Raw genomic sequence first — 26,307 nt, forward strand, 5'->3', positions numbered from 1 at the left:
TCTTGAGGTCATGGATTATTTCATCATTAATTTTATGGATATCGCGACATAATTAAAATTATTGCATATAATTTTTATGGCAGAAAGATAAAATAAAAATCCAAACTGAAAACAATATTGAGAAAAAAATTAGGTAGTGTATTAGCACAGCTCAACTTTATGTTCAAAATACAGGGTAGCTGCGGACATGGAAAATCTGGAAAATTCAGGGAATTTAAAAGGTGTCTTCAAAACCTGGAAAACACTGGGAAATTTACTAACCACTCTGGATTAGTAATTTTAATTTTAATGTGTTTTTTTAATTTCTCAAAATCAATCGGTAATATAATCTTAAATTGATAAATTTATAGTTTTTGTTTGTATAACATTGATGAAAAAACTGCAAACTGTTTTTGCAGGAAAAGATTTTATGGCTGAAATGTGTTGATGATTACTTACAGTTTAATATATTTATGTTATCGTGTGAGATTAATTAATAAGAGAGGGAAAAAAGTTTGGTTGGACAGGGAAATGGGGGAAAATCAGGGAAAGTGTAAGCACAAAAATAGTGAACAAAAGAACTAAATATATTCAGTTTAAAAAGTTTTTATGCTCAGAATTGGTATATCTTTCAATCATACATTTTTTTAGTTAGTAATAATTTTTTTTTTAATTTCATGATTATCTTTTTTTGGATTCTGAATGGTAAATTTTACATGTTTTCCACTGGGCAATTTTTTTTTTTTTTTTTTTTTTTTTCAATTCCTTCCACAAATACCATGTACTAACTAGGCATGTTTTGACATTACGTTTTGGTGTATTCATCTTTACTGTCCATTCCATAGGTTTTTTTTTCTTTATGAGAAACAGTGTAACCCAGAATGGTGTACTATATCAAAGATATTATGTTGAATCTATCTGCCCCTTTGCAAGAATCATTCAAAGAATGAATAGCTTTGCTAATTCCTGATGGGTGTTTGAAATTGCAGTTCACTCGCTGGAAATTGCACAAAAACTTGGTGCGAATATTGTGAGGTTAAACTAAAGGCATCTAAAAACATGGTTGCTTACAATGGATGATAGCAGGTCTTATGTTAGTGAGTACTGTAGTAATACTTCGGAGCTGAATTTTTTAAATTATTCATTAACATGAAACACATTTCTAAGTTTGTTTCATGATGTTGATTTCAAGAAGTTAGAGTTAATTCCGACCTAGACCAAATTTATGTTTCTTAAGTTAAATTCTTTCTTTTGTTTCTTGCCCACATAATAAAACAGTAACCCTAACAAAAATTAAATATGGAAACTTACATTAAAATCAAAGCAGTACATAATTTTCACAAGTATGAATTAGTAAAAACAATTTATAGAGGTGATTGCAAAGCATAAATTTTCCTGCACATACCTAACTTGTTTTTCTACACAACAGGCCTGTGAATATTACTACATACATATATCTAGGAATTTCACTGATGTGAAGTGAGGCAGTGCATGGTCAGATACTAGACCAGTGGTTCTCAAACCTTTTTAACCTTTTAAAATTCTACAAACATTTTTTAGGTGCACCTAATACAATTTTCTGAGAAATACTTCGTAATAAGTCAAACATTACACGAAAAAACATGCAATAAAAGAATTAGTGATGGGCCAAATCATAATTTTCTTGAATCGGAATCTCGAATTCAGATCCCAAAGAGTACCTTAAGTATACTCGAACTCTACTCTAGGTATCAAGGGTCAAAAATAAAATATTATCCAAGAAATTAGAAATATGTGGAACATTCAATCCCTGAATTGTTTGTTTCACAAACTAAGTTTCCTGAATCAATATATATTGTAATTTTATTTATATCATTACATTTTAATTACAATGTCTCGGGGAAAGGTAACAGGATAAGTATAAAGAAAAAATTGATCTAGTAATCTTCAGAGGTTATGAATGTTGAATTTTTTATTTACTTGATTTCCTGTAATATTTTTCCTCAAATATCATATTCTTCGAATACTAAGGATTTGTTGGTATTTGAGGATTTGACTGAACATTCCAGAGGAGTGGGTTTTGAATCCTGGCCTATCCATCCAGATCCATCACGCCGAGTTACTGTTGAGATTGTTCCATACTAAAAGCAACTACTGAATTTTTTTCCATTTTCCTTGATTTGTGTTGTATGTTTCAGTTTGTAATGATCTCACTGGGGACAAGAGTAAAGCTCATTAAAAAAAAAAAATTGTCACATATTCTACATAAAAACAAAAGGGAAATTCATTAGTTATAAAATATGTTTGTTCTATGGTTACATAAACATTGAAAGATTGAATTGTGTATTTGGAAATTTTTGCATGCCCCCAGAATTCTGTTTTTAAAATAAATAAAAGCGCCAGTACACTGGCTACATTCAGCTATAGTAAATGTTTGTGTGTGTGTGCTACTTTTGAAGACATTGCAATTCAGATAGATTGTTTATTGCCTGGGCTCAAAGATAGTATATGCTGTGATAAAGTAATCAAGATTCATTTCTACACTCGAGGAAAATGTGATTACCTGAGATAAGATGTACCATTGTAGGTATGGCACTGATAGCAGGAGAGATAGTTCTTACAAGCTGCATAGAGACTGGGAAAATCTTTTAATTTCGGCACTGCTGTACCATGATGTCAGATGTATGTAAATATTTTGTTCTTTAAATTTGTATTCCTACGTTGCAGATATTATTTTGATATCTGAAAGCTTAAAAAATGTATTGTTTGAAAAAAATGATATTTTAAAGTTTTTTTCTTATCATTTTTACCAATTAATTAGAATTGTTCATGCATTGAGAATTGTCTAAAAAAAAAAATTTTGACTGTATATTACGATGCTAGCAACTGGCAAAACATGTAAACTGAGATCATAACTTTTACAGTAATATTCAACTCCTTAATTTTTAAATTCTTAACAAAAGTATATTTTAGTTAAGCAATCGCAACTGTGTGACCAAGTTTGTGATCGTAGATGTAGTGTTGGAAATAAGAATGTATTTTTTTATGGATTTTGTGAAGGATGTGCGGTGTTAGGAAATTACTAGATAGGCTGCTCCATTGTAATATTCCTCCCCTTATCTGCCTCTGGCGAGGTGTCCGTTGCATTATGAAAGCCACTTAAAAAATATTTATATTTTTTTAATTGTTTCAAATTTATAATATTCTGCTCTCTATTAAATTAAACCTATTGATCAGCTTGTATAAAGAAATAATTTTTCAATATTTTAATAAGGGTGCATTTAGTAATTGACTCCACATATTGAAAAAAGGATTTGGGGGGACAATTTTATTTATATATTTATTTCTTTCATTGGGCTTTTAACAATCTTCTCTTCATTCTGTTTGGCTAATGGAGGAAAAGGGATTGTAAACAAAACTTGACCTAATCTTATAATTCAAAACGCCACACATATCCATGTTTCGCCCAAAATTTGAATCCAGCACCCACCGCATAGAAGTTGGCACTTAAATCAATTGAGCTACAAAGGTTGGAATAAGGAAGAGGGAAGGGGGAGTTGGGAACATATTTGGCCGAGGCTGCAAATACAAAATCACTGACAGATAATTGGTATGTTTGCACTGGTTTACATGCATCAGCAAAAAGTCTTGGAAAAGTTACAAATTGTTATTTCTGTCTCAGTAGAAATCTGTTCTAATGTCTGATATTTTTGAAATCTAGAACCCTTAAATCTGGTACGTTCGAGGCATGCCGGCTTATCGAATGTCAATATAATTTTGACAGGAATACCAAAGAAATGTGCCCATGAAATGTGAAACATAACTTGCTGGTAAACAAGACACATTGTCCTGAAATAAAAAAACAAACAGTAACGATAAACTTGAGTGAACTGAGCCAAGGTCAACAGCAGGAAGGTGTATCCTAAAAATAATTTTTTTTTTAATCTGTAGAAACTAAATGTGAAAAATTCTTGATCTCTTAAAGGTATGTAAATATTTTGTTGCAAATGTATATTTCAATTTATCAATGTATCACTTTGATCTTTGAACAGGGGCGGTTACAGGGCTCACGCTGACCCTCATTATTTTTATTTGCCTTGTTCATCTCGTTTTGTGTGAAAAAGAAAGACTCATTAATAGGAAACAAAAGGTTAACAATTTAAATTTTACTAGCATGTAATTTCAATTGCTGATCATTAAATTTCAATTTTTAATTGAGTATTTTTTATTTCATATTGGAAAAACTTTCAAAGATTTTATTGCCTCTTAAAAGGCCACAATTTCATCGGGATTTAATCTTTAGCAATTTTTTTTACAAAACCACCCTGTAATTTATCAGGGAAAAAAATATCAATAATTTTTTTTTTTTAAAATGCAAGAGCAAAACCATCATCGAAATTGGTAGGCCTAAACACAATTTTTTTACAGGGATTTTTTTTTTAATGTAACGCAATATTTCTTTTGCAACTATATTCAACAACTCCTGAGTATGTTAAGAGCCCCGCAAATTCTAGGGACCCCCACTGGCTTTGAATGTGTAAACTGTAAATATTCAATCATTCATGCACAGATTAAATGGTACTGACTATAATCAGAGACTGATTGGAAATAAATAAATTAAAAGTTAAAAAAAAAAAAAAATATTCAGTTATTGGCTGACGTTGAAGCGAGGTGACAGTGTGATGTTTGGCTCGGGGCAGAACTCCGAGGTGGAGCTCCTGAAGAGGAAGGGCCGGGGGCTGAAGCTGGGACGGCTGTTCCTCGGCCGGACGAGGTCGCCCAGCCCGGGCCCCCTGAGTCCCTCCGCGCCATCGCCGGCCGCCCAGCTGTCCACTTCCCCGACGCAGGCCGGCCCCTGGGCGAGATCACCGTCCCGGCGCGACGAGGAGGAGCTGATCCCCAGGAGACACCAGGTGGCGCGCTCCAACACCAGCGCCACAACCTTCACGTTCGACACGCCGGCCGCCAGGGCGCCGGAGCAGTACGTATGGCACTTGCAGTGGATGGCTGTTTCCGAATAGTGGCCTAATGGATCCATATGTAGTGCATCGTAATGGACGCGGCCATCTTTGAGTTGTATCCGAATTCTCACAAGGGATGTCGATGCATCCTCTCATGCGTCCACTAATTCGAGATTTTTAGGGATGCGACTTTCACATCCACTGATATGTCCATATACATCCCTTAGCTTTGTTATTGTGAACATAACCCTTAAAGAGCGAACGTGTGAAACGAGATAGTTAATCAAAATGGATTTTGAACTAGAAGATAAAACGCGTGAAATGTAACTATGGTATTTATAAATACTTATACCATAAGTATATGTTTACATAATTCACATAAACAGTAAATTAATTTGATTTGTAGGAACAACAAGTTCCCGATTCATATTTTCTTCCATATTTCAATTCCCAATGATAATTGAAATTATCCGAAATTGTTTACAATTTTGAATGTTCATTTACATTTTACTGGCCCACCTTAGATGTCATGAATATAAAATGCCAATCCACATTAGTACAATGACAAACCAACAGGTAGTGCTAGCTGTAAAACAATTCGGATATCGTACATCCTTTAGAATGCATCCTTTAAACTGTGGGTGCATTTGTTTAGGGATGGAGGGACGTGAACTTAAAGTACGCATCCCTAGGTATTCGGATACAACTGATGTCTAACCACGGTTACAGGTTTTTAACAGATTATCAAACGACAATATAGTTCTAACAGGAATGCCAAAGACATGTACCCGTGGAAAAACAGGGTTCTGCAGACAGAAGAAAAGTGTCTTTAAAACCTTAAAAACACAGGGAAATATTCAATATTCAACGAACCAGTAATTTTTCACATTACCCAGTATCTTAATGTCTTAAAATGTTAAAACCGAATGTATTTTAATCATAAATTCTTTTGCTGTTAGTAATCTGTATCTGATATTCACTAATACTATTTAAGTGTAAGGGATACTTCAAATTAATGAAGATAGTTGTTTCTGCAGACAGAAGAAAAGTGTCTTTAAAACCTTGAAAAAAACAGGGAAATATTCAATATTCAACGCACCAGTAATTTTTCACACTACCCAGTATCTTATTCATAATGTCTTAAAACCGAATGTATTTTAATCATAAATTCTTTTGCTGTTAGTAATCTGTATCCGATATTCATTAATACTATTTAAGTGTAAGGGATACAAACAAATATCTTCATTAATTTGAAGTAGAATCAAATATCTGTAGGCCTAGTCTTTAGCTTAATCACAATCAATGATGTATCTTCCAGAGCTTGAAAAAAAAATGCATTTGTTATCTTTACCGGATTGATAGTGTTAGTTACTTAGTGTTGATCAAAATGATAACAGTGCAAACTGTATATTGTGCAGGAAGACATTTTCTAGTCAGATTTTCATGATATGTATGTTTGTCTAAATGTGTCCAGATATTTTTAGGTATTTTAGTTTATCTTTCATTTTACCAGATAGACCAATGAGACAGGGAAAAAAAGTTAATGTGTAAAAGGGAAAGCGAAAAACTAAAGGAAATTAGCTGAAGTTAGTGTTTGAGAACGCCGAAATGGAAATGCAACCTGCTAGAAAATCGTACTGGAATGAAAATACTGAAATGAATAAGGACAGTAACAATAAACTCTGGGCAAACTAAAAAAACACAGGCGTCCCAGTAACGCCACCCAGAAATATCTGAACGCGAGTGTCTGGAATGGGGCTAGATTACATAATGTGCCGAACCATATATTGCTAAATGAAAGCCCTTTCACTCTTCTGACAGAACATTACTACTTACTAAAGTTTTACCGTTAAAAAGTAAAATTTAAAACTCTTTCAGTTGTACCAAGTTGACAAAAGATGTATTATTTTGCCTAAATGATTAGGGAGGTCGTAAAAACTCATTTTTACCTAACATTGTGTAAATAATTAAATGCATGAATAGTTGGAGATATTTTTTTTGCAAATATTCTGCCGTAGACATTCATATTACAATTTATTTTATATAAATATTCAGTAAGTACCACAATTAAAATGACACTTGTGTGAGTGAAGATGGTACATATTAAGAAACATTTTATCATCTATTACTTAAAAAATACACCATCTTCATAAATAAAATGCATTTATGTAAATGATACCAATAAAACTCTTCTAGTTTAAAAAGAACTAAATAGAATAGTTAAATAGAACTAAAATAAATTGTGAAATCTTTTATACAAAATATGTACCTTGAAAACCAAGTTCGTATTTCAAATATACGAAACATACTATGGTGCAAAAGGATGCCCTTTTTTTTTTTTTTAGTGACATTCCAAATCCGCTAAAGAAGATAACAAGTAACAATTGAAGAAGTAGAGCGGGATCCCTTCTAGTATGGAAAACTGCATTAGTCAATTTGAAATTAAGGAAAAATATTTGTGGGATGAAGATACGTATATTAAGTGAAAAAACTACCTGATTTATACGAGAACGAAACCCCAACACAAGCCAAATAATTACGAAAACATCATTTTAAAATTTGATTACAGTTACAATTCAGATGTAGAAATGAGTACAACTCGCAAAACGTATGTGTGCCTGGTGTATTAAAGAGCCCGATTCTGCAGATAGGAACAAAAACCCACGACTGCACGTAAGTGAAACTAGACATGCGTTCACGTGGCCTGACACACCAAGCAATTAACTATCAAAAGGCATGACTTAAAAGTTGTCGCTAATACACAGGAAGAAAATGATACAGGGAAACACGTCACACAGATAACAAGAGAGTATACAATAAAAATGCTCCAGGTAAGTTACATGCACCGCACAGTGGGTCATCATGTCAGAATTTTGGCAAGATAATTAGGAGTGCAAGTACTCTACAATCCTGCAAAAGTGCTGATTGATTTCCATGCATCCCACTTATGGGAAAAGCAACGGCAATGTTACGACGACCTACTTGTGCCCATGATCTGCCCCTGCTGTACCGTCCTCATTTAACGAGTGGACTTGCTCAAAATGTTAAATATAATGAGACATAGTAAAGCAATGCATGATCTTAAATCAGACAAATTACTCTGCGCATGCACTCAGCTATCCCCGACTCAGGGGAGGGGGTAACTCAAGGAGAACACAAGTAATGAAGTTTGGGGGGGGGGGGGTAAGGGGAGGGGACATGGAGAAAGAAACACGGTGTACCACAGTGGAACATGTCCGATGATCGCCGTAGCTACGAGGGCAGCGTCAGCACTGGTGCAGTGTTTGGGGAGGAATTATATGCTGCTCTCCATATAATTTTTTTTATAATGGTGTGGGGGGGAGAGGTGGAGAGAGAAAGAAGATTAAATAAAAGGGGGAACAAATTTAAAATTTTAACACACTTGACATACGGTCCTACAGTAGTAGCCATAGAGTATGTACAAGTGTGAAGTATGCAAATATACGAGTGTGCAAGTGTGCAAGTGTGCGAGTATACTGCGTCATTTATACCTCCCCCTGCTGTCTCCTCCTCTACCGGTTCCACCACCACGTACCTAAATATTCCCATCATGCGATCGGAGTTTTCGTAACGCTTGAAGTTTGTAGCCCCCCCCCCCCCCCCCCCCCCCCCCCTCATCAAAGAAGTTTCAATTCAAAAATGTCTGTTCAGTGTCTTTAAGTTAGCATGTGCACTGGAACAAAACATTGGCCATGTGGAACATCGGTGATCGCATGTTTCTCTGTCAGGAGGAGGACCGTCAGTACTGTGGAGGACCTGCTGAAGTGTGGCATCTGCCTCCAGAGGTTCTCAGACCCCAAGATGCTGCGTTGCCAGCACACATTTTGTGCAGAGTGCCTCCAAGAGCGGATTATCTTCGGCACTGGTGGGTCCGCTCTCGCCAACACGACAATTAGTTGCTTTCTATTGTGGTATTCACCGTAATACTGTTAGGAAAAAAACTAATGGCTTAGTCAAAATTTAAGTTTCAATGTAAAATTTTATGTGGTTCTCCACACTTGTGACCATCAGGTTATTTCCTAATATATTTTATGGTTGATATGTTCTCATTTATTTTTAAAATTGTTGGTAACAGGGTTTTATGAAATTGAGAGATGATATTTTAGCAGTGTGTGTACATAGAATTCAGGACGAAAAAATTCCATAGTCAGCTGTTCACATTTTTAAGATTTTAAGAACTCGCACACAAAGAAAATTTTTAGAAAGTACATAATTCAAACTATTCAGATTAATAATTTTTAGTTAATAATGCTATGTGTTATTTTGTAACAAGATTAAAATTTCTCTAAAAGTTATTCATACAACTGTGTTTAGGTGTAAAATACACTAATTTGAATGATTTTAAATCAATTTCTCAGAAATAAATTTTAAATATACATCACAAAATACCATTCAGTATTAAGCTGAAAAGTTTGTTTTTTGTTTATACTCAACATAGTTCTTAAGGTCTTTATTTCATGAAAATTCTGTCAATCAAGAAGTCTACAAATTGAAAACATGTTTCACACGAGTATTGTATAACAAGACAGCAAATGTCACCCACCTCTGAGCCATTGTGTCTCGAGCCATAGTTCTGCAGACACTCTGAAACATTATTCTTATTATTAATAACCAATCAGAAAAAAAAAATACTGTCTACAATGTTGTAAATAAAGGTTTTGACATTCTAATTAGCATGATAACAATTTAATTGAAACTAAGTAATTGCTAAAATATTTTAATTTTAAAATTAAAACCAATTTATTTTTACCTTAAAGAGCGTACCTCTACAACTCTAATTTTGCACACAATATAGCCTATACTAAAGATGCTGAATATAACTATGGTAAAACATTAGCATTTTATTTTATTTAAATTAAAACTTTATAAATATGTAACCAATAACTTTTATTATGCGAGTTCAGCTGTCACCATAAATATCAACAAGAAGTTTAGTACATAAAATATAAGGGGTATTGTCAGAAATTGAATGCTGAACTCTGGCTAGCATTTAAGGTGTCTAAAATTTCATAGGATAACCAGAAAGATAATGCTATCCGTTGAGGACTTAGGAAACTCTTGTGTGTTAAGTTGCTTGGCTTGTGGTTTCCAGCTGCACCAAAGGCGAAGATTTCACCGATGTTTCAGTCAATTTTGTAGTTGGTACAGTGCCGTTTGAGAAGAATAAAAGAACCGATCTTCATAAATCCTCAATACCACAGTCTGCATCCGACAAAAGACGGATCGCCACTGACTGGCCACCAGCCCCGACCAATCACAGAGGCCCAGCTCCGATTGGCCAAGCCAACCAACTAATCAGTAGGAAAGAAGGCTCTGATTTGGCCTTACGGCTGCAGCTAGTCAGTAAAACCCTTCCCTTCCGCGGGCGAGAGTATTTAAAGGCAGGAGAATTTTCAAGAAGCTCACAGAAACTTTGGTTTCTGGTCTCGCACACACTAACTGCCCCGGATGGCAATATGATGGATCGGCGGCAAGAAGCTCATCAGGAGACTGCTACTCCGAAGAAGGGCTGCTGCAACGTCGACCGACGAAACATCGGTGAAATCCTCGCCTTCGACGTGGGCCGGAACCCACGAGCCAAGCACACTTGGTTGCGGAAGCCTGCGAGCGGGGCTAACTGCCGATGTTTGCCTGCGACAGGACGCAACAACATCCTGCTGGCGTGCCCGGCCTGCGGCCACCAGGAGAGGATGAGCGTCAAGTCCCCGGAGCAGACGCACGCGGCCATCGGCAGGCTGCCGTCCAACCTCTACATGAACTCCCTGCTGAGCGTGCTGCAGGGCGCCACGGAGGCGGCGCCACCCGGCGCGGTGCCACTCGGCCCGGCTCCCGACGCCCAGGAGGCGCCCACTCGCTGCTGCAAGTGCCAGACGGCCTGCGACACCAAGAACTGCGCCCACTGCAAGCAGGTCGGTCCTGCCGCGTCGGCCGCGTCTGGGTAGCCGCGGGGATCATTACGGTGGTCAGGCATAACCTGCAAGTGTCAGGGCAAAATACTATCAGGGTATAAACTTTAATTTGAAGTGTTACATTTTGCTGACAGATTAATTTCCCTCGAAACTATAAAACTCTTTGAACTTTACAATCACGATAACGTCGATAACCATGGTATCACAATATAAAAAAAAATTTAAATAATGTATTTAGATAAATCGTACTTTAGAGGTGTAAACAAACATTACGTTTGATTGATAGCAACTACATATATTATTTTAAAAAAAATGACTAAAAAAGTTAGGTTTAAATGACACCTATGAGAATCTTAAATTAATAGTCAAATGAAAGAATTTTGTCAGGATAAATACTAACTGAAATAAATTTAACAATTTTTTTTGTAAGCATTATAAAATCGCATATGGTTAAAAAAAAAAAAGTATAAATGAAAGGATGAGTTCATGGTAAAGCTTAACTTAGTTAAAAATTATGGCTATAATTTATGAGAGTTTAAATATATTACACTGGAGACCATCTTGCATTTTCAAGCACTGTGCGTTGCCCTGGTCTGTAGCTGATAGATGCTTCCACCCTCTTTCCAACAGAACTCGTATTGCACAGGATTCCACTGGTTATTATTGCTCACATGCCACACTCACAACAAGAGTCGTGCGTTTGATCTTAGCCCCCGGTGTGAATCAAAATTAAAAGCACCTAGTTGATGCCAAATGGTTCGGAACCCACTAAAATATTGGAAGTCCTTTAGTTAGTAAACATTTGTCATTTGGGTTATCACTTTTGAAATTTTTTTGTATTCATCTTAACATCTTTAGACTTTTTTTTTTTTCACTTTCGACATGTTTGTGACTCTTCCAAGGCTTTCATGCCAACGTTTTGCATTTTGTGTAGTCAGTTGCTGGATCTTTCCTCTTTGCTGAGTAATCAGTAGAGATGCTGGTGAGTTGTTCCCATGAAAACAAAACATTTTTTTATCTATTATTGTATTTACTGTGTCTTTACCTTAGTAATACTGTTGGAAAAAATGTTTAGGAAAAAATAAAATGCCACTTCAAAATCAAATTTGTTATGTAAACTTTTGACTACCAAGTTAATTTCTACAATACTTGATGGTTGATTTTTTCTCATTTAATTTGAAATTTCTTGTAAACAACTTGTGGTAATTGGGTTTGATAATATTAAGAGATGATTATTTTTTAATTTTTTTTTTCTGTATTTTTTTTTTTGTTATTATTTTCTGGTGATTAATTCTATTATTATTTTCTATATTGTCTTTTATTTCTATGTTACTAATTTTTATAATGGTGTCAGATATTTTTTTGAGTAAGTATGGTGTTGTTTCTTACTCTCTTATTTTATTGAGTTTTTTTATTTGTAATTTGTTGATTTTACCTAGATGTTCTATTTATTATTTGAAGTATTAATAATTTAATTTTTATTTTGTTTGACTTCATTATTTTTTTTTATGAAATTTTCAAGAAATAGTTTGTTTATTTTTATTTTATTTATTTTTTGAGGCAAGACTTATGACTGCTATATTTTTGGTTGAGGATATCAACCTGAACATCTCCCGGCTGGTATGTTTTTTTATTCTTGTGTTTATTTTTCTTGGTTGAACCATATAAAAAATGACTGATGCAGTAAGGTAGACAATTTTTTTTTTTCACGAAATTCGTTGACTTTGTACAAATTGCAAATAGTATGTTGAATATATATGGCTGCAAAATGGTTGAGCCACGGTTCTATTGTCATGCTCTGTACAAGCAACGAACAGGGGGACCCAATAATGTGCAACCACGTAACTGCGAAGGACGTAGAGCCTGTTGGTATAGTACCTAGGAGCGCAGTGACGTAGCTAAGGTGACTGGCGCCACTGGCCAGAATTGAAAATGGCGCCCCCTCTTGGTTTAAAAGAGGGCGGGGGAATGGGGGGGTTCAGTAACCGCGAAACCGTCGCGGTGGCTCTCCCCCCCCCCCCCCTGCTCCGGCGCCCCTGGCGGGGGCCATCCCTGCCACCCGCCTGCTACGCCACTGAAGGAGCGCACACGTGCGAGTGGAGCCGTGTAGCAGGGAGGGTGCTCCAGGCTGTGAACGTCGCCTCGCCGACCGACTGTTCCCCCCGCCGCAGGTGTTCTGCGCAGTGTGCTGGTCGGCCCACGTGTCCGAGCTCCAAGGCCAGCTGCAAGACCTCGAGGAGCAGCTGAGTGACGCCGAGCAGAGACTCCAGTACAGAGCCGAGGACTTCCAAGTAAACCACGCGGCAACACCACGTTTGACGACTAGAGACAAGATTTTACGGTTTTGTTTTTAGTCCGATTTAATTTTTAAAACAGCTGATTTTTGTGTTATTGTTTTTTATAAAAGCTGCATTTTTATGGTAAAATCATTTTTAGTAAATTGTTCTAAACTGATACATTAAGAACAATAAAACAAATTAAATTAACTTTTCTGATCCATCATACACTTTGGTACAATTTTTTGAATATTTTTTTTTGTGTAGAAATAATGACATTCCTTGAATTTCAAACATTAAAAGGGTTCGTTTTTTAATGATTTGAATTACGTTTTGGTTAAATGCTACTTAATTCAATGATATAATCTGCATTTTGGTGCTATAATTCAATGATATAATCTGAATTTTTGTGCTGTATGGTTAGAGACCTGAAATATTCGCGGGTTTATTTTGTGTTATGCTAAAATTCCAATAATGTACCTTAGTGCTGCTTCTGTCATTGGTTCACTGTTAAACTGGAGGACTGAGGGCCAATTAGAGACCCTCACTCATTGAAGTGTCGAATCACAGGCCACCCAGACGAGACGACTCACAAGTCAGCAGCCAATGAACAGGTGGTATTTGCCCGAGTGTGTAGAGGATGTTGGAGTCTATCCTGGAGGTCATTCAACCCGCGAATTTTTCCGGTCTCTATGTATGGTGTATGAACTTGCATTTCGGTGCTATGTGGTGTTTTGACATGATTTTCAGAGTTATTTCGGTTTTATTGCAAGTCCTACACCAACACATTTCATACAGAAGCCGTACTGCAAGACGAAACCAAAAAAAAAAATAATTAGAAAGTATTAGATGAGAAGCTATCCCCCCTTAAAAAATAAGGCAGCCCGTGAGGTTTTTTTTTTTATTTTACTTCAATTTGACCATGAGGTCATTAAGAGACGGACTAACTCATAAAACTCGGTGCTAGGAGAAACCGGAAAAGAAACAAATTGGCCACATGATCTTCTTATCAAGGGATCATCCCACAGCATTTGCCGGGAGTGACCTTCGGGGCAAGCACATAGATGGAATACCATGATTCAGGATTGATGTGGACCGGGATTCAAACCCCCAGGACTCTCAAATGCCAAGAGTGTACGCCAAATCATGTTTTTCCGGGTGGGGGGGGGTGAGAGAGAGAGAGAGATAAAACCACTTTGCCTGCTGTTTGGCTTTCAAATTCTTTGTTTTTGCTGGCGGGAATGATCGATTTTTTACGATTGCGGGAGAGGGGAGGGGAGGGATGTATGTGTCCTCCCACGGCTGCTCACGAAGGAACGCTGGCCGCCGTGGCAGGCGCGGTGCCAGGAGCTGGAGGCGGCCATCGGGGCGGCCGTGGAGGCCAAGCGGCAGGCGCTGGAGGCGGAGGAGTCCCGCCTCCGGCAGGAGCTGGCCCACGTGCTGGAGGCAGCTCGGCTGGACGCGGCTCAGCTCTCCGAGCGCCTGGACCGCGCCGCGAGCGCCGCGCTGGGCGGGGGCGGCGCCGCCCCACACGCCAGCGACCAGAGCAAGGTGAGGCGCCTGTCAGTAGCGGATCCAGAGGGGGGGCTAAGGGGCTCAAGTCCTCTCCACTATTGTTTTAGTGTTTGCCTTGATAAAGCCTAGCCTCAGCTGGGTCAAGCCCCTCCCCAAACCCAAAATCCTGGATCCACCACTGGTCGCCTATGACTTTGTTCACTACCCGTTATAGTGGGATACGATTCCGGCCACGCCAAGCAAAGTTGTAATAGATTACCCTACAAGTAGAAATAATTAAAGACACGCCTTTAGTATCACGTCGCACCCGTGATTCAGACTTCTTCTTCTTCTTCGAAATATCATTACGGAAATTCATCCCGCTTGAAAACCACGTTAACATTTAAACAGAGCACACTACTTACGCTTAGCAGTGCAGTAGTGCAACCTGGCAGCCTAGATCGACAGCCAGACTACTCCCCAATGATATTCTGAATGCAAGCGGCTCTACTGGTGTTGCTCTACAGGATGTGCCAGATCAAAGAGCGCTTTCACTGTATTGAGTGATTTACATCCCAACATACTTTAGCACTTTTAATGGGCCTGTTGTGTATTTCTTTGTGTGATAATGTACTGAGCGGAAGTATGTATTTTGCTTCAAATATTTATATTTCAAATAAAAATAAAAGCTGGTAGTTCCATGATAATGATTCTTTACCGGTATTCTAGGTAGGGTGGAAATATAGCCTCGTGTCATTTCCCACTTCATAAGTAATGGCAGTGCTACGTTTATCGTGTAGGCAAAGACTTATGTTAAAATACAGTGTTATGTAAGGAGAGGGGATCAGCATATTCATGTTCTATTATCATTGTTCCTGACTCAAGATTATGGGTAATTTCTTACGGTGATTTTAAAACTTATTCTCGAATTGAGCATTTGAAGTTGGTTGAACGGAGTGAGATGCACGCGAATATCCCCGCAGGTGGCCGCGTTCCTCTCGCTGCACAAGACGACGGCGGAGCTGCTGGACGAGGTGGCCCACTGGGGGGAGGTCACCCCGGTGCTGGACCTCGAGCTGTCCAAGGTCGACCTGCAGAGCGAAGTGGAGCGCGACGACGACGACACAGAGTGCGACGAGGGGCTGGACGGCTCCAAGCTGCGTCCGGAGCTGATCAGCGACGAAGAGGACATGGCTGTGTACTACAGGTACCACGACACCCTGTACTTTAAGACTGATACAAGACCAGCGGCGAATCCAAGTGCGTTAAGTCAAGTCGATGACGTCAAACGTAAGAGAAAGAGGATAAGAAATAGAATTGAGTGGGTTACAAGCACTAGCATACTTGCATACTCTGTCGTCGCCCTCCCAACTCCCTCCGCGTGCGTGGCAGCAGTGTTTTTTTTGGGGGGGGTAGGAGGCTCTTCCCTCGTACCGTGGCCTGGATGGTAAGCGGCCTTTCTTCTGTGCTGCCCCGTCGTGGGGAAGCTGGGTGGCGAGTGACTCGAGACAGGCTTCTTCCGAAGAGCCTTTCTGGGGGTTCGGGCCACACGACGGCCCTAGTGTGCAACAGGTGTGCTCGGTCAGGATGGTGGGCCGTGCGGCCGGATACAGTGTGGCGATCATCCCGTGCACTAAGTTGCAGTGTTCTCCTCATTGTCTGACCAGGCCTGTGGGGCCTCCCTTCCTTCAGTATCAGTAGGGTACATGGCCGGGGAGAGGTGACGGGCAGCTGTCGGTGCCTGACCGACCAGTTTCCTGTTGTGCTGTTGGGTGGCTCCCCGACCGGTCACCCATACAGCCACAACTGTCTGCCAGTCAAGCTCGGTACTCAAGTCACTGAAGAATCCACCCCACGCCTGTACGGGATCTGTAGGGTGCATGACAGGGTGTGAGGGTCGAACCCAGGCCACCTGTCGCATCTCTTCAGGGTCGGCGGAGCACTGGTGAAGGGCCTAGATGGGTGATAGATAGCTAAAGAGAACTGGAGGAAACAAAGAAGGACGTCAAGTCTGTGATGAGGGGTTTAATGTAATGAGCAATAACACACTCTGGCTAGCCTATAGTGCCAAACTGACTCTGACTCACGGTTGAGGTTAGCAGCGGGAGCGTTTGAAGGTGGCAAGCTGATTTTTATTATTTTTTCTTTCCTAACCTAACTAAAAACTAAAGTGTATTTGGGAGAGATCTGGGTAGGGAAGACTCTTAAGTGCATCTCAGGCCATAACCTATGCACCTAGTCATGTAGGGTTTTAGCCATGCAGGATGGGTAGCATACATTGTGTGCTAGGAGGGGATTGACCAGCCATGGTAGCAATTGAAGCCATGACTTATAACTATATAAGTTGGGCCCAGGGTAAACCCTGGTGTAGTTCATGCAGGGTGAAAAAAATCATGTGTTAAGCATGCAGGTTGGGTACTCTCAATGCTCAAAATTGCTTAAACCAAGCTAATAATTGTATCACGATTTGCAATGACGGCATTTAGGGTGGAAATGCGTATGTCCAATCCCTTCAAAAATTGAACATGTGTTTTTTGTAGATTCCTATCTACGAATGAGATAAATTTAACCCCATCTCAGCAAAAGAAACTTTGTTTTTTTGTTTTATCGCGGAATGGTGGCTAAACTAAAATATTGAATAACTAGGTACGTACATGTGAAAACACACCAGAATGGCAAGGAACAGAAGGATATGTTATTTTGTTTTCCAAGAGAAAGATGCTAACAGACACGTAACTGGGAACGTATGATATATCGAATACACAGCATTTGCCAGTGCTAACCTTTTTCTTTTGGCGTACAATCCATCTATTGTATAACATTGATTGTGAACAAAAACATAAGTAAAGTTAAAGTAAACAGTTTAACATGTTAAACTTCACAAATGTGATGACATGTTGGAATAGTTATGTTTTTAATTTTTTTTTTGCATTTACTGAATTTTACTATTCGAAAGCATATGTTATTGTGAAACTTCTTACAAAGGATGTAAATAGTACATTGTCCTAATTGGGAATATGTTAGAACTTAAAATATATGATGTTATAAGCAGGAACATTATAACAAGGTTCTACTGCTAATGTTTACAGTTGTCTAATGAGTCACAAGTGTCTTACTGCTTAGCCTGCATGTGCTATCTGTATAAATTATTATTCTATGGCAGGTACCAAACAGTGCAGTCTGTCAGTTTCCTGCAGCAGAATGCAAATGGAATTAAGATTTCAGTGATAGAGCTGTGCGATTCAAATCAATTGGCTGATGGTAGCTCTTTCCGTAAATATCCAGAATCAGAAAACGATGGAGGCACTAACAACGTTCTGTTGAAATACGTAGTTCATTTCAATAATTTGTCAATGAAATGTAACATTCAACAACACTTTCAGCATTCATTCAGAGCTAATACCGGTAAGATTTGAAATTTTATAACAGAATTTTGACTGTGAAAAACAATACTTTTGTGCCAAATTAAAAAAATTTATAATGCCTAAGTATCACAAACTTTTTTTCTCAAATACTTTTGTCATTTGGCTTATTGTAAGATATTCACTGTATGTACGGTAATAGATTGTATTGGGCAATACAAGATAGTTAGTATCGACATTAAATAATCTACAATTCATTGTCAGTGAGGCAGAGGCAAGAGTCGAGAGAGTGAAGGCAGGTGCTCGTGTGCTGCAGGACCAGGACGTTTGCCGCCCGCATGCTGCTGGGCAACTCGATCGTGCACCGCCCCGGGGGAGTGGCGCTGTGCCCCTGGGGCCCGCCCCACCACCTGTACGTGGCCGGCAACGACAACCGCCAGGTGGCGGTGTTCGACCTGGCCAAGGGCCGCCTGCAGAGGCGCATGTCCGCCCCCAACATGATCTTCCCCCACGGCCTGGCCTTCTGCGCCAAGCGCCAGGAGATGTACGTCACCGGTGAGCTCTCGCCCCTCCTCTGCACACACGCCGGTCGAGGTAGCACAGCTGTTACAGCTGGTTAGTGACACTGACACTTGTAAACTGACGCAAACACTACACACATCTGATTCTGATATTACACTGCCTTCTTGGCTACATAACAGGTACTTCCTCAAGATTATTTTAAAATGTGGGGTGTAGTACAAAATGCTCTCTTATGAAAAACATTGCATCATTGTTTACACCATGTTATCTGAAGGTGGTGAAGATTCGCTCAATAGCAGTACATTAACATGGTACATACTAACAGTTTAGACCATGTTATCTGAAGGTGGTGAAGATTCACTCAATAGCAGTACATTAACATGGTACATACTAACATACAGGCTTTTTAACAAAATAAATATCAATTTTTGATCTTTTAGTGACTAAGTGACCCAGTGTACATTCTGTCATGGGCAGTCTTAACGTTAACATATAAACTAATATTTTATATTCTTATGTTCCTACTGGAAACATGAATTTATAAAAAGTGACTGATGCAGTAAGGTAAACAAAAATGGTTTTTTTCATGAAATTCGTTGACTTTGTACAAATTGTAAATAGTATGTTGAATATATATGTATGGCTACAAAATAAAATACATATGTAGTTTATATAGCTCAACATTCGTAGTAAAAATTCCTTAAATGAAGCTAATCATATGAAGAGGTTAAGCAAGGTTAACACGTTGCAGATAAGTGGGGGCACTGCATTCACGTGTTCGACAAGGAGGGCAGCTTCTGCCGCACACTGTGCTCCCGGGGCCACGGGGAGGGCCAACTCCGGTCTCCCGAGGGCATCGCCGTGGGCCCGGACCCAGACAACCCCAAGGACGGCATCCTGCTCTACGTGTGCGACACCAACAACGACCGCTTGCAGGTAACAACACACCCCCTGCTCAAATGGTCACAATCAATAATGTTGTATGTATCAATAATGTAAATGACCACAATTCCCACACAGTGCTGGGAGCAGTGTCTTTTGCATGCAGCACTTACAAAAATTGCAAAAAAAATTAACTCCAAAATCCAAACACAAAAACCACTTATTTTACCAGACCCACTCTCACTCTAATTAGGGTGCAGATAAAACATCATAAAAACCTTTACCAATAAATTCAGCATAGCACAAAAAAATTAATAAGTAGCAATTGCCAATTGGGGTAGTAGTGAAACTCACATATATTTTCTGTACATTTAATATGAAACACTAAAACAAGATATAATATATCTGAAAAGGCCATAAATAAATACTAGAGAGTGTATTTGTAAGCATAAATTACTATCATATATTTATGTGTGTGTATATATATATAATATATATATAATGTATATATAAAAAGTAAAAGGAATTTAAGAATACCATCTCTTGCTACTAATGGTACAATGGTGTGCCCGTTCTTAGGTGTTACGACCTGAAGACGGTTCGATGGTGCGTCAGATTGGCATTGAGAAAGCGAACAGGAAGGATGGGAAGTATCTAACAACCGAGTTCAACCAGCCGTCTGGGGTCGCTGTGTCTGGGAACATGATGGTTGTGGCAGATTTCGGAAACTCCAAGGTTAAGGTAACGAACAGGAGAGTCCTGGATGTTTTAAGAGCAAGTTCTAGAGGTACATTATTTTATGTCATAAATAAAATGATTACATATATACATGTTTCAAAACTCAAATCTTACTTTAGGCAAAAATCATAGCAGTTTGATTGCCAGGTACTAGTATCTTTTGAATGTAAGAGTTGTGATGTCTGTAATTAATGGCTGTGGGATGTGGTTATTTTAAAGCATTATAAAATTACATGTGATAAAAAATATAAATCAAAGGACAAGTTTAAGGTAAAGCTTAACAATCGTCTCAAATTACGAGATTTAGAATTAGAACTAGAATTTCATATAACTACGATTGAAGACGGTTAAGTTACATTTTCTAGATACCACCTTGCATTTTGAAATCCTTTGTGTTTATGACTGATAAATACATGTACCATCTTTCTAACAGATCTCTATTGTCATAGGGCCCTCGCTGGTCATTAATGCTAACGCATCACACTTGCGACGAGTCATGGGTTCGACCTTAACCCCTGCCGTGACTCAGATAACTTTTTATAAAGTGAAATGATAAGTTCCGAGGCCACATGCAACAGCCCAAACTTGGTCACATCATGTCATGTGTAAAGCTTATGTAACTGATACAACTTCTGCATCAGCCTGCTTTTAGACAAAGAACCAAAGCAAATAATACAAAAGAAAATTACATGAACACACAAAATCTTAACCAACCAAGAACAAAGTAAGTAAAAATACCTTCAAACTACTTTTTCACAATAAAGCAAACAAACCATCATAAATATTAAAAATCATCAAATATAAATAAATGTACAAATACCATTTAAAAGAACAAACAGCTGTTATTTACATAATACCAGAAACCGTAACTATGCATTATTTCCGATTACAAAAACTAATACAGCCTTAATAAAGTCATTTACAAAGTTGGAAGGGCAGTATACTGTGTTGTTACATATTCATGGAGGCAAAGTAAAGATTGGTTGTCTAATTTAAAGTCCTTTTGGATTTTAGGACACTACACAAAGGAAAGATATCAAAACATTTACGAGTGTAATACTTTTCTTTTTAAACTTCTCATGAGGACACAGTAGCAACATTTTTCATTCAGTATAAATGCTATATCCCTACTCCCTGCCCTCATAATCTCTAATGAATGACCTCAACATCACCCCTAATAACCTTAATGTCACCTCTTATGTAACACCAACGTACAAGTGTGCATGGCATGCAATCGCAGGTGTTCTCGACGCTGGGCAAGTATGTATGGCATGCAATCGCAGGTGTTCTCGACGCTGGGCAAGTGTTTATGGCATGCAATCGCAGGTGTTCTCGACGCTGGGCAAGTGTGTATGGCATGCAATCGCAGGTGTTCTCGACGCTAGGCAAGTGTGTATGGCATGCAATCGCAGGTGTTCTCGACGCTGGGCGCGAAGCTGCTGGACCTGGGCGCTCCGGGCAGCTTCAAGTCGCCCGAGTGCGTGGCGATCGACCGCCTGGGCTTCATCCTGGTGGGGGACAGCGGCAACGCCCGCGTGCAGGTGTTCGGCGCCGGAGGGGGCCTGGTGCGCGTGTTCGGCCGGCGGGGCTCCGGGCCGGGCCGGCTGCGGTGGGTGTCGGGACTGCACGTCGCCGACAACATGGACATCTTCCTCACCGACTGCCGCAACCACTGCATCCTGGTGTTCTAGTCGGGACGCCACCGCTCCTCGTTCTGTTCTTGACTTGATGTAAGTTTTTGGACATACACCATTGCTAAGAAATGCAATGAATGGCGTATGTCCAAAAACTTACATCAAGTCATGCACTCCCATTGCACAAATCTTTCAAAGATAATATAATATCTTCTGTTCTTGCCCCATGCTTAGTGGTGAATAGCGATAAAACCGAAATAACACCCAAATGGTAGTCTCAACTGCCTCATATTGTCTATTAAAATATACAAGTAATAAAATAAATATTTAATTTATGCTTTGTTTAAAAAAACTAAAATATTATCTACAAAATAAAAAAAAATGTTCAGTCTCTCTGAATAGTTTTTACAAAGTAAAGCATAGACGTATATAGCTACATAAATGGCTAGTCACACAGAAATGTATAAGTATGTATGATTATGGGTTTTTAACATTGCATATAGATTTTTTTTTATAGATATATATTAATTGAACACTTAAGCGTAATTACAAAAAAAAATGAATGTTATAGTTGGCAGTTTTTTTTATCAATATATGTATTGTTTTATGTATACATTTTAAGTGTCTAACCACAAATTTGCATTAACTCCCTTGTATGTAGGTAAATTGTGGAATTAAAATAGTACAGAAATTGTTATACAGTGAAACCCATATTTGCATTCTTTGTTTCTCACACAATACAATCAAACGTTTCGGTCCTGCCATTTTCTCCATAAGATGTAAGCTATACATTATTATTTCTCATGTTGAAGTTGCCCGAAACTCTTGTCTCTCGTATAAAATATTTTTTACTAGAAACATATTTTTTTTTAAGGAAACTAAAATTAACTTATTTTATATAACATGAATAAAAAGTTTTCTATGTGTAAATTCTCTTTCAGACACGTTATCAATTATCTGTCCCATCACTGCTGCGTAGCGTGAAAATGTAACCAGCAATGGTTGGCATAATTTTTGGTTAGGCTGATGCCTGTATAGTGTGCGCATACAAAGTCTAGGATCGATGTCGATAGCTCACCAATTGCATTTAGTGCATACCCACTGTCTCCTACCAAATATACTATATTTGATTGTCTGCACTCTTTCAAGATGTGGGTGTAATATGATAGTTATTGGTATGCTACATTAGTTCCATCTCACTTTTGCATCACTGGTTTTAGTAGGGGGAGCACGCCGGTTCTGGGACACTGTAAACAAAGCAACAGGTGCACCTGCACCTGTCGTGCACCTGTCCGACAGGTGCAGGTGTGACAGGTGTTTTCCTGACAGGTGCTTGTCTGGGTTGGTGACGTCACGTGGAGGGTGGTTGGGTGTATTGATCGTGAGCCAACTTCGGTAGGATCAATATATCTCGTCGGGTAACTTCGGGCGTGTTCGTTGCGGAGGGGGAGGTGGAGGGTGAGGGGGTGTGTGTGTGTGTGTATGTTTCTAAATGAGGGAGGTAGGTAGCGCTAGTGTCGCGCGCCGGAATTATTTTTACAAGTATAAAAATGTGAGGGGTGGCGACGGTTGGATTCGAACCTTCGTTTCTGGATCGTTAGTCCGTCATCCTAACCACAGGACCACGAGACCATATTGGAGAAAAATATTTCAGATGTTGTATATATATATGCTTATAAAATATTTATTTTTTTAAAGAGAAGGTATATATATATATATTTTTTTTTTATATAGTGCTAGTCGGCAAATTTAAAAACGGGCGACCGCCATGTTTAATTTTTTATAGTGTTAAGCGGTAAATTTAAAAGAGGCGCATCGGCTGCTATGCGGCCGCCATGTTTATTTTTTTATAGTGCTAGTCGGCCAATTTAAACGGCGGGAAATTAAAAAAAAAATATGTATAGTGTCGGCTGCTAGTTGGCCGCCATGTTTTATTTTTTTATAGTGCTAAGCGGGAAATTTAAAAAAAAACGGGCCGGCCGCCATGTTTATTTCAACATTGGAAAAATAATAATAATAATAATAATTTCGACTGCTAGGAAGTAACCAGAACAGCCAACTTTGGAAAAAAAAATTAAATAATATTATATATATGTATGACAATCGATTGCTGAAAGTCGCCATCTTGTAGCATAGCACACCAGGCCGCCATCTTTTAGCACAGCATACCATGCCGCCATCTTTTTTTTCTTCCCCATTTATAGTCATTGTTTTTTGCATTTCTCTCAAGTTTGAATATAAAAGAAAGTATTATTTCGTCAGCCACTACTCTATGACTATAGTAGTAGTAGTAGTAGTAGTAGATGCCAAATTTTGAAGAAAAAAAACACACACACACAGAAGTGTAGCCATGTTTTCTTATAGTACTAGACCAGTATAGTTATAGTATGCTTAATTTGGTGTGTAGCATGTCTGTCTATAATAATAATAATAAATAAAAAAAGCTATAGGCATTACTTATGCTTATAGCGTGATGATAAAAAAAATTATACTTTACGTATTTCAGCTAATTAAAACTAGGATGGGGGGTGTGGTGTGTAGTAGGTGAAAAATATTATAGTATGTATGGCGCCACCAGTTGCCGGCTCAAGATTGGGATTGACTAATCGATTGTGAGCCAACTTCGATAGGATCGATAAAAAAAAGTATGCTTATTACGTCACTTGTCATTTAAAAGAAAAGGTATTGTGCATTTATAGGCATTATATATTTAAAAAAAAAATTAAAATATATGTTTTCCCAAGGAGTGTTGGAGCCGCGCAGACGACGACGATGGCGCGTACTCCCAACTGCCTTTTCGTTCGTCCCCCCCAGTGTAATTTTTTTTATTTAAATAATGACCAGGTAAAAGTAACTTGTAATAATAATAATATTTTGCCATAGTCTCGGAAAATATTACGTCTACCTGGTATTAATCAAATGGCAGGTACAGGTAACTAACACACCAGATAGACGTAATATTTTTTTTAAGTGTTGGGGGAAAAAATATATATATTTTAACTTTGGAAGAAATTACATTTGTATACAGTTCTCTTCGGCTGCGGCGGCCGCCACCCCTCTGCGAGCGGACAGCTGCCAGTGTATGAGTCATTATTTAAATAAAAAAATTGACAATGGGGGACGAAGGGTTGGAAGCAGTCTTCGGTTGCAGCCGCCACCCCTCTGCGAGCGGCGTCCCCTATGCGGACACCTGGCTGTCTGAGTCATTATTTAAATAAAAAAAATTACACTGGGGGGGACGAACGAAAGGGCCGTTGGGAATACGCGCCATCGTCGTCGTCTGCGCGGCTCCAACACCCCTTGGGAAAACATATATTTTAATTTTTTTTTTAAAATATATAATGCCTATAAATGCACAATACCTTTTCTTTTAAATGACAAGTGACGTAATAAGCATACTTTTTTTTATCGATCCTATCGAAGTTGGCTCACAATCAATTAGTCAATCCCAATCTTGAGCCGGCAACTGGTGGCGCCATACATACTATAATATTTTTCACCTACTACACACCACACCCCCCATCCTAGTTTTAATTAGCTGAAATACGTAAAGTATAATTTTTTTTATCATCACGCTATAAGCATAAGTAATGCCTATAGCTTTTTTTATTTATTATTATTATTATAGACAGACATGCTACACACCAAATTAAGCATACTATAACTATACTGGTCTAGTACTATAAGAAAACATGGCTACACTTCAGTGTGTGTGTGTTTTTTTTCTTCAAAATTTGGCATCTACTACTACTACTACTACTACTATAGTCATAGAGTAGTGGCTGACGAAATAATACTTTCTTTTATATTCAAACTTGAGAGAAATGCAAAAAACAAAAACAATGACTATAAATGGGGAAGAAAAAAAAGATGGCGGCATGGTATGCTGTGCTAAAAGATGGTGGCCTGGTGTGCTATGCTACAAGACGGCGGCCTGGTATGCTGTACTACAAGATGGCGACTTTCAGCAATCGATTGTCATACATATATATATAATATTATTTAATTTTTTTTTCCAAAGTTGGCTGTTCTGGTTACTTCCTAGCAGTCGAAATTATTATTATTATTTTTTTTCCAATGTTGAAATAAACATGGCGGCCGGCCCGTTTTTTTTTTAAATTTCCCGCTTAGCACTATAAAATAAATAAAACATGGCGGCCGACTAGCAGCCGACACTATACATATTTTTTTTTTAATTTCCCGCCGTTTAAATTGGCCGACTAGCACTATAAAAAAATAAACATGGCGGCCGCATAGCAGCCGATGCGCCTCGTTTAAATTTACCGCTAAACACTATAAAAAATTAAACATGGCGGTCGCCCGTTTTTAAATTTGCCGACTAGCACTATAAAAAAAATATATATATACCTTCTCTTTAAAAAAATAAATATTTTATAAGCATATATATACAACATCTGAAATATTTTTCTCCAATATGGTTTCGTGGTCCTGTGGTTAGGATGACGGACTAACGATCCAGAAACGAAGGTTCGAATCCAACCGTCGCCACCCCTCACATTTTTATACTTGTAAAAATAATTCCGGCGCGC

The 26,307-nt window shown here is 38.5% G+C and overlaps 1 protein-coding gene across 2 annotated transcripts; it reads left to right on the forward strand.

Moving 5' to 3' along the window:
* Window positions 1-82: 82 nt before the first annotated feature.
* On the forward strand, window positions 83-22,587 carry LOC134537690 (RING finger protein nhl-1-like). Of its 2 annotated transcripts, none has more exons than XM_063378407.1 (11): window positions 83-2,640; window positions 4,659-4,939; window positions 8,669-8,805; window positions 10,581-10,849; window positions 13,021-13,140; window positions 14,440-14,676; window positions 15,603-15,826; window positions 18,298-18,536; window positions 19,255-19,439; window positions 19,965-20,126; window positions 21,536-22,587. In XM_063378407.1, the coding sequence occupies exons 1-11, from the start codon at window positions 2,629-2,631 to the stop codon at window positions 21,812-21,814; spliced, it is 2,145 nt and encodes a 714-aa protein (XP_063234477.1). In that variant the 5' UTR covers window positions 83-2,628; the 3' UTR covers window positions 21,815-22,587. The 2 variants fall into 2 exon arrangements, with proteins under 2 accessions (XP_063234477.1, XP_063234478.1); XM_063378408.1 differs by having other exon boundaries at window positions 14,461-14,676.
* Window positions 22,588-26,307: the final 3,720 nt, after the last annotated feature.

This window comes from Bacillus rossius, chromosome 12 (assembly GCF_032445375.1).
Source record: "Bacillus rossius redtenbacheri isolate Brsri chromosome 12, Brsri_v3, whole genome shotgun sequence".
NCBI lineage: Eukaryota > Metazoa > Arthropoda > Insecta > Phasmatodea > Bacillidae > Bacillus > Bacillus rossius.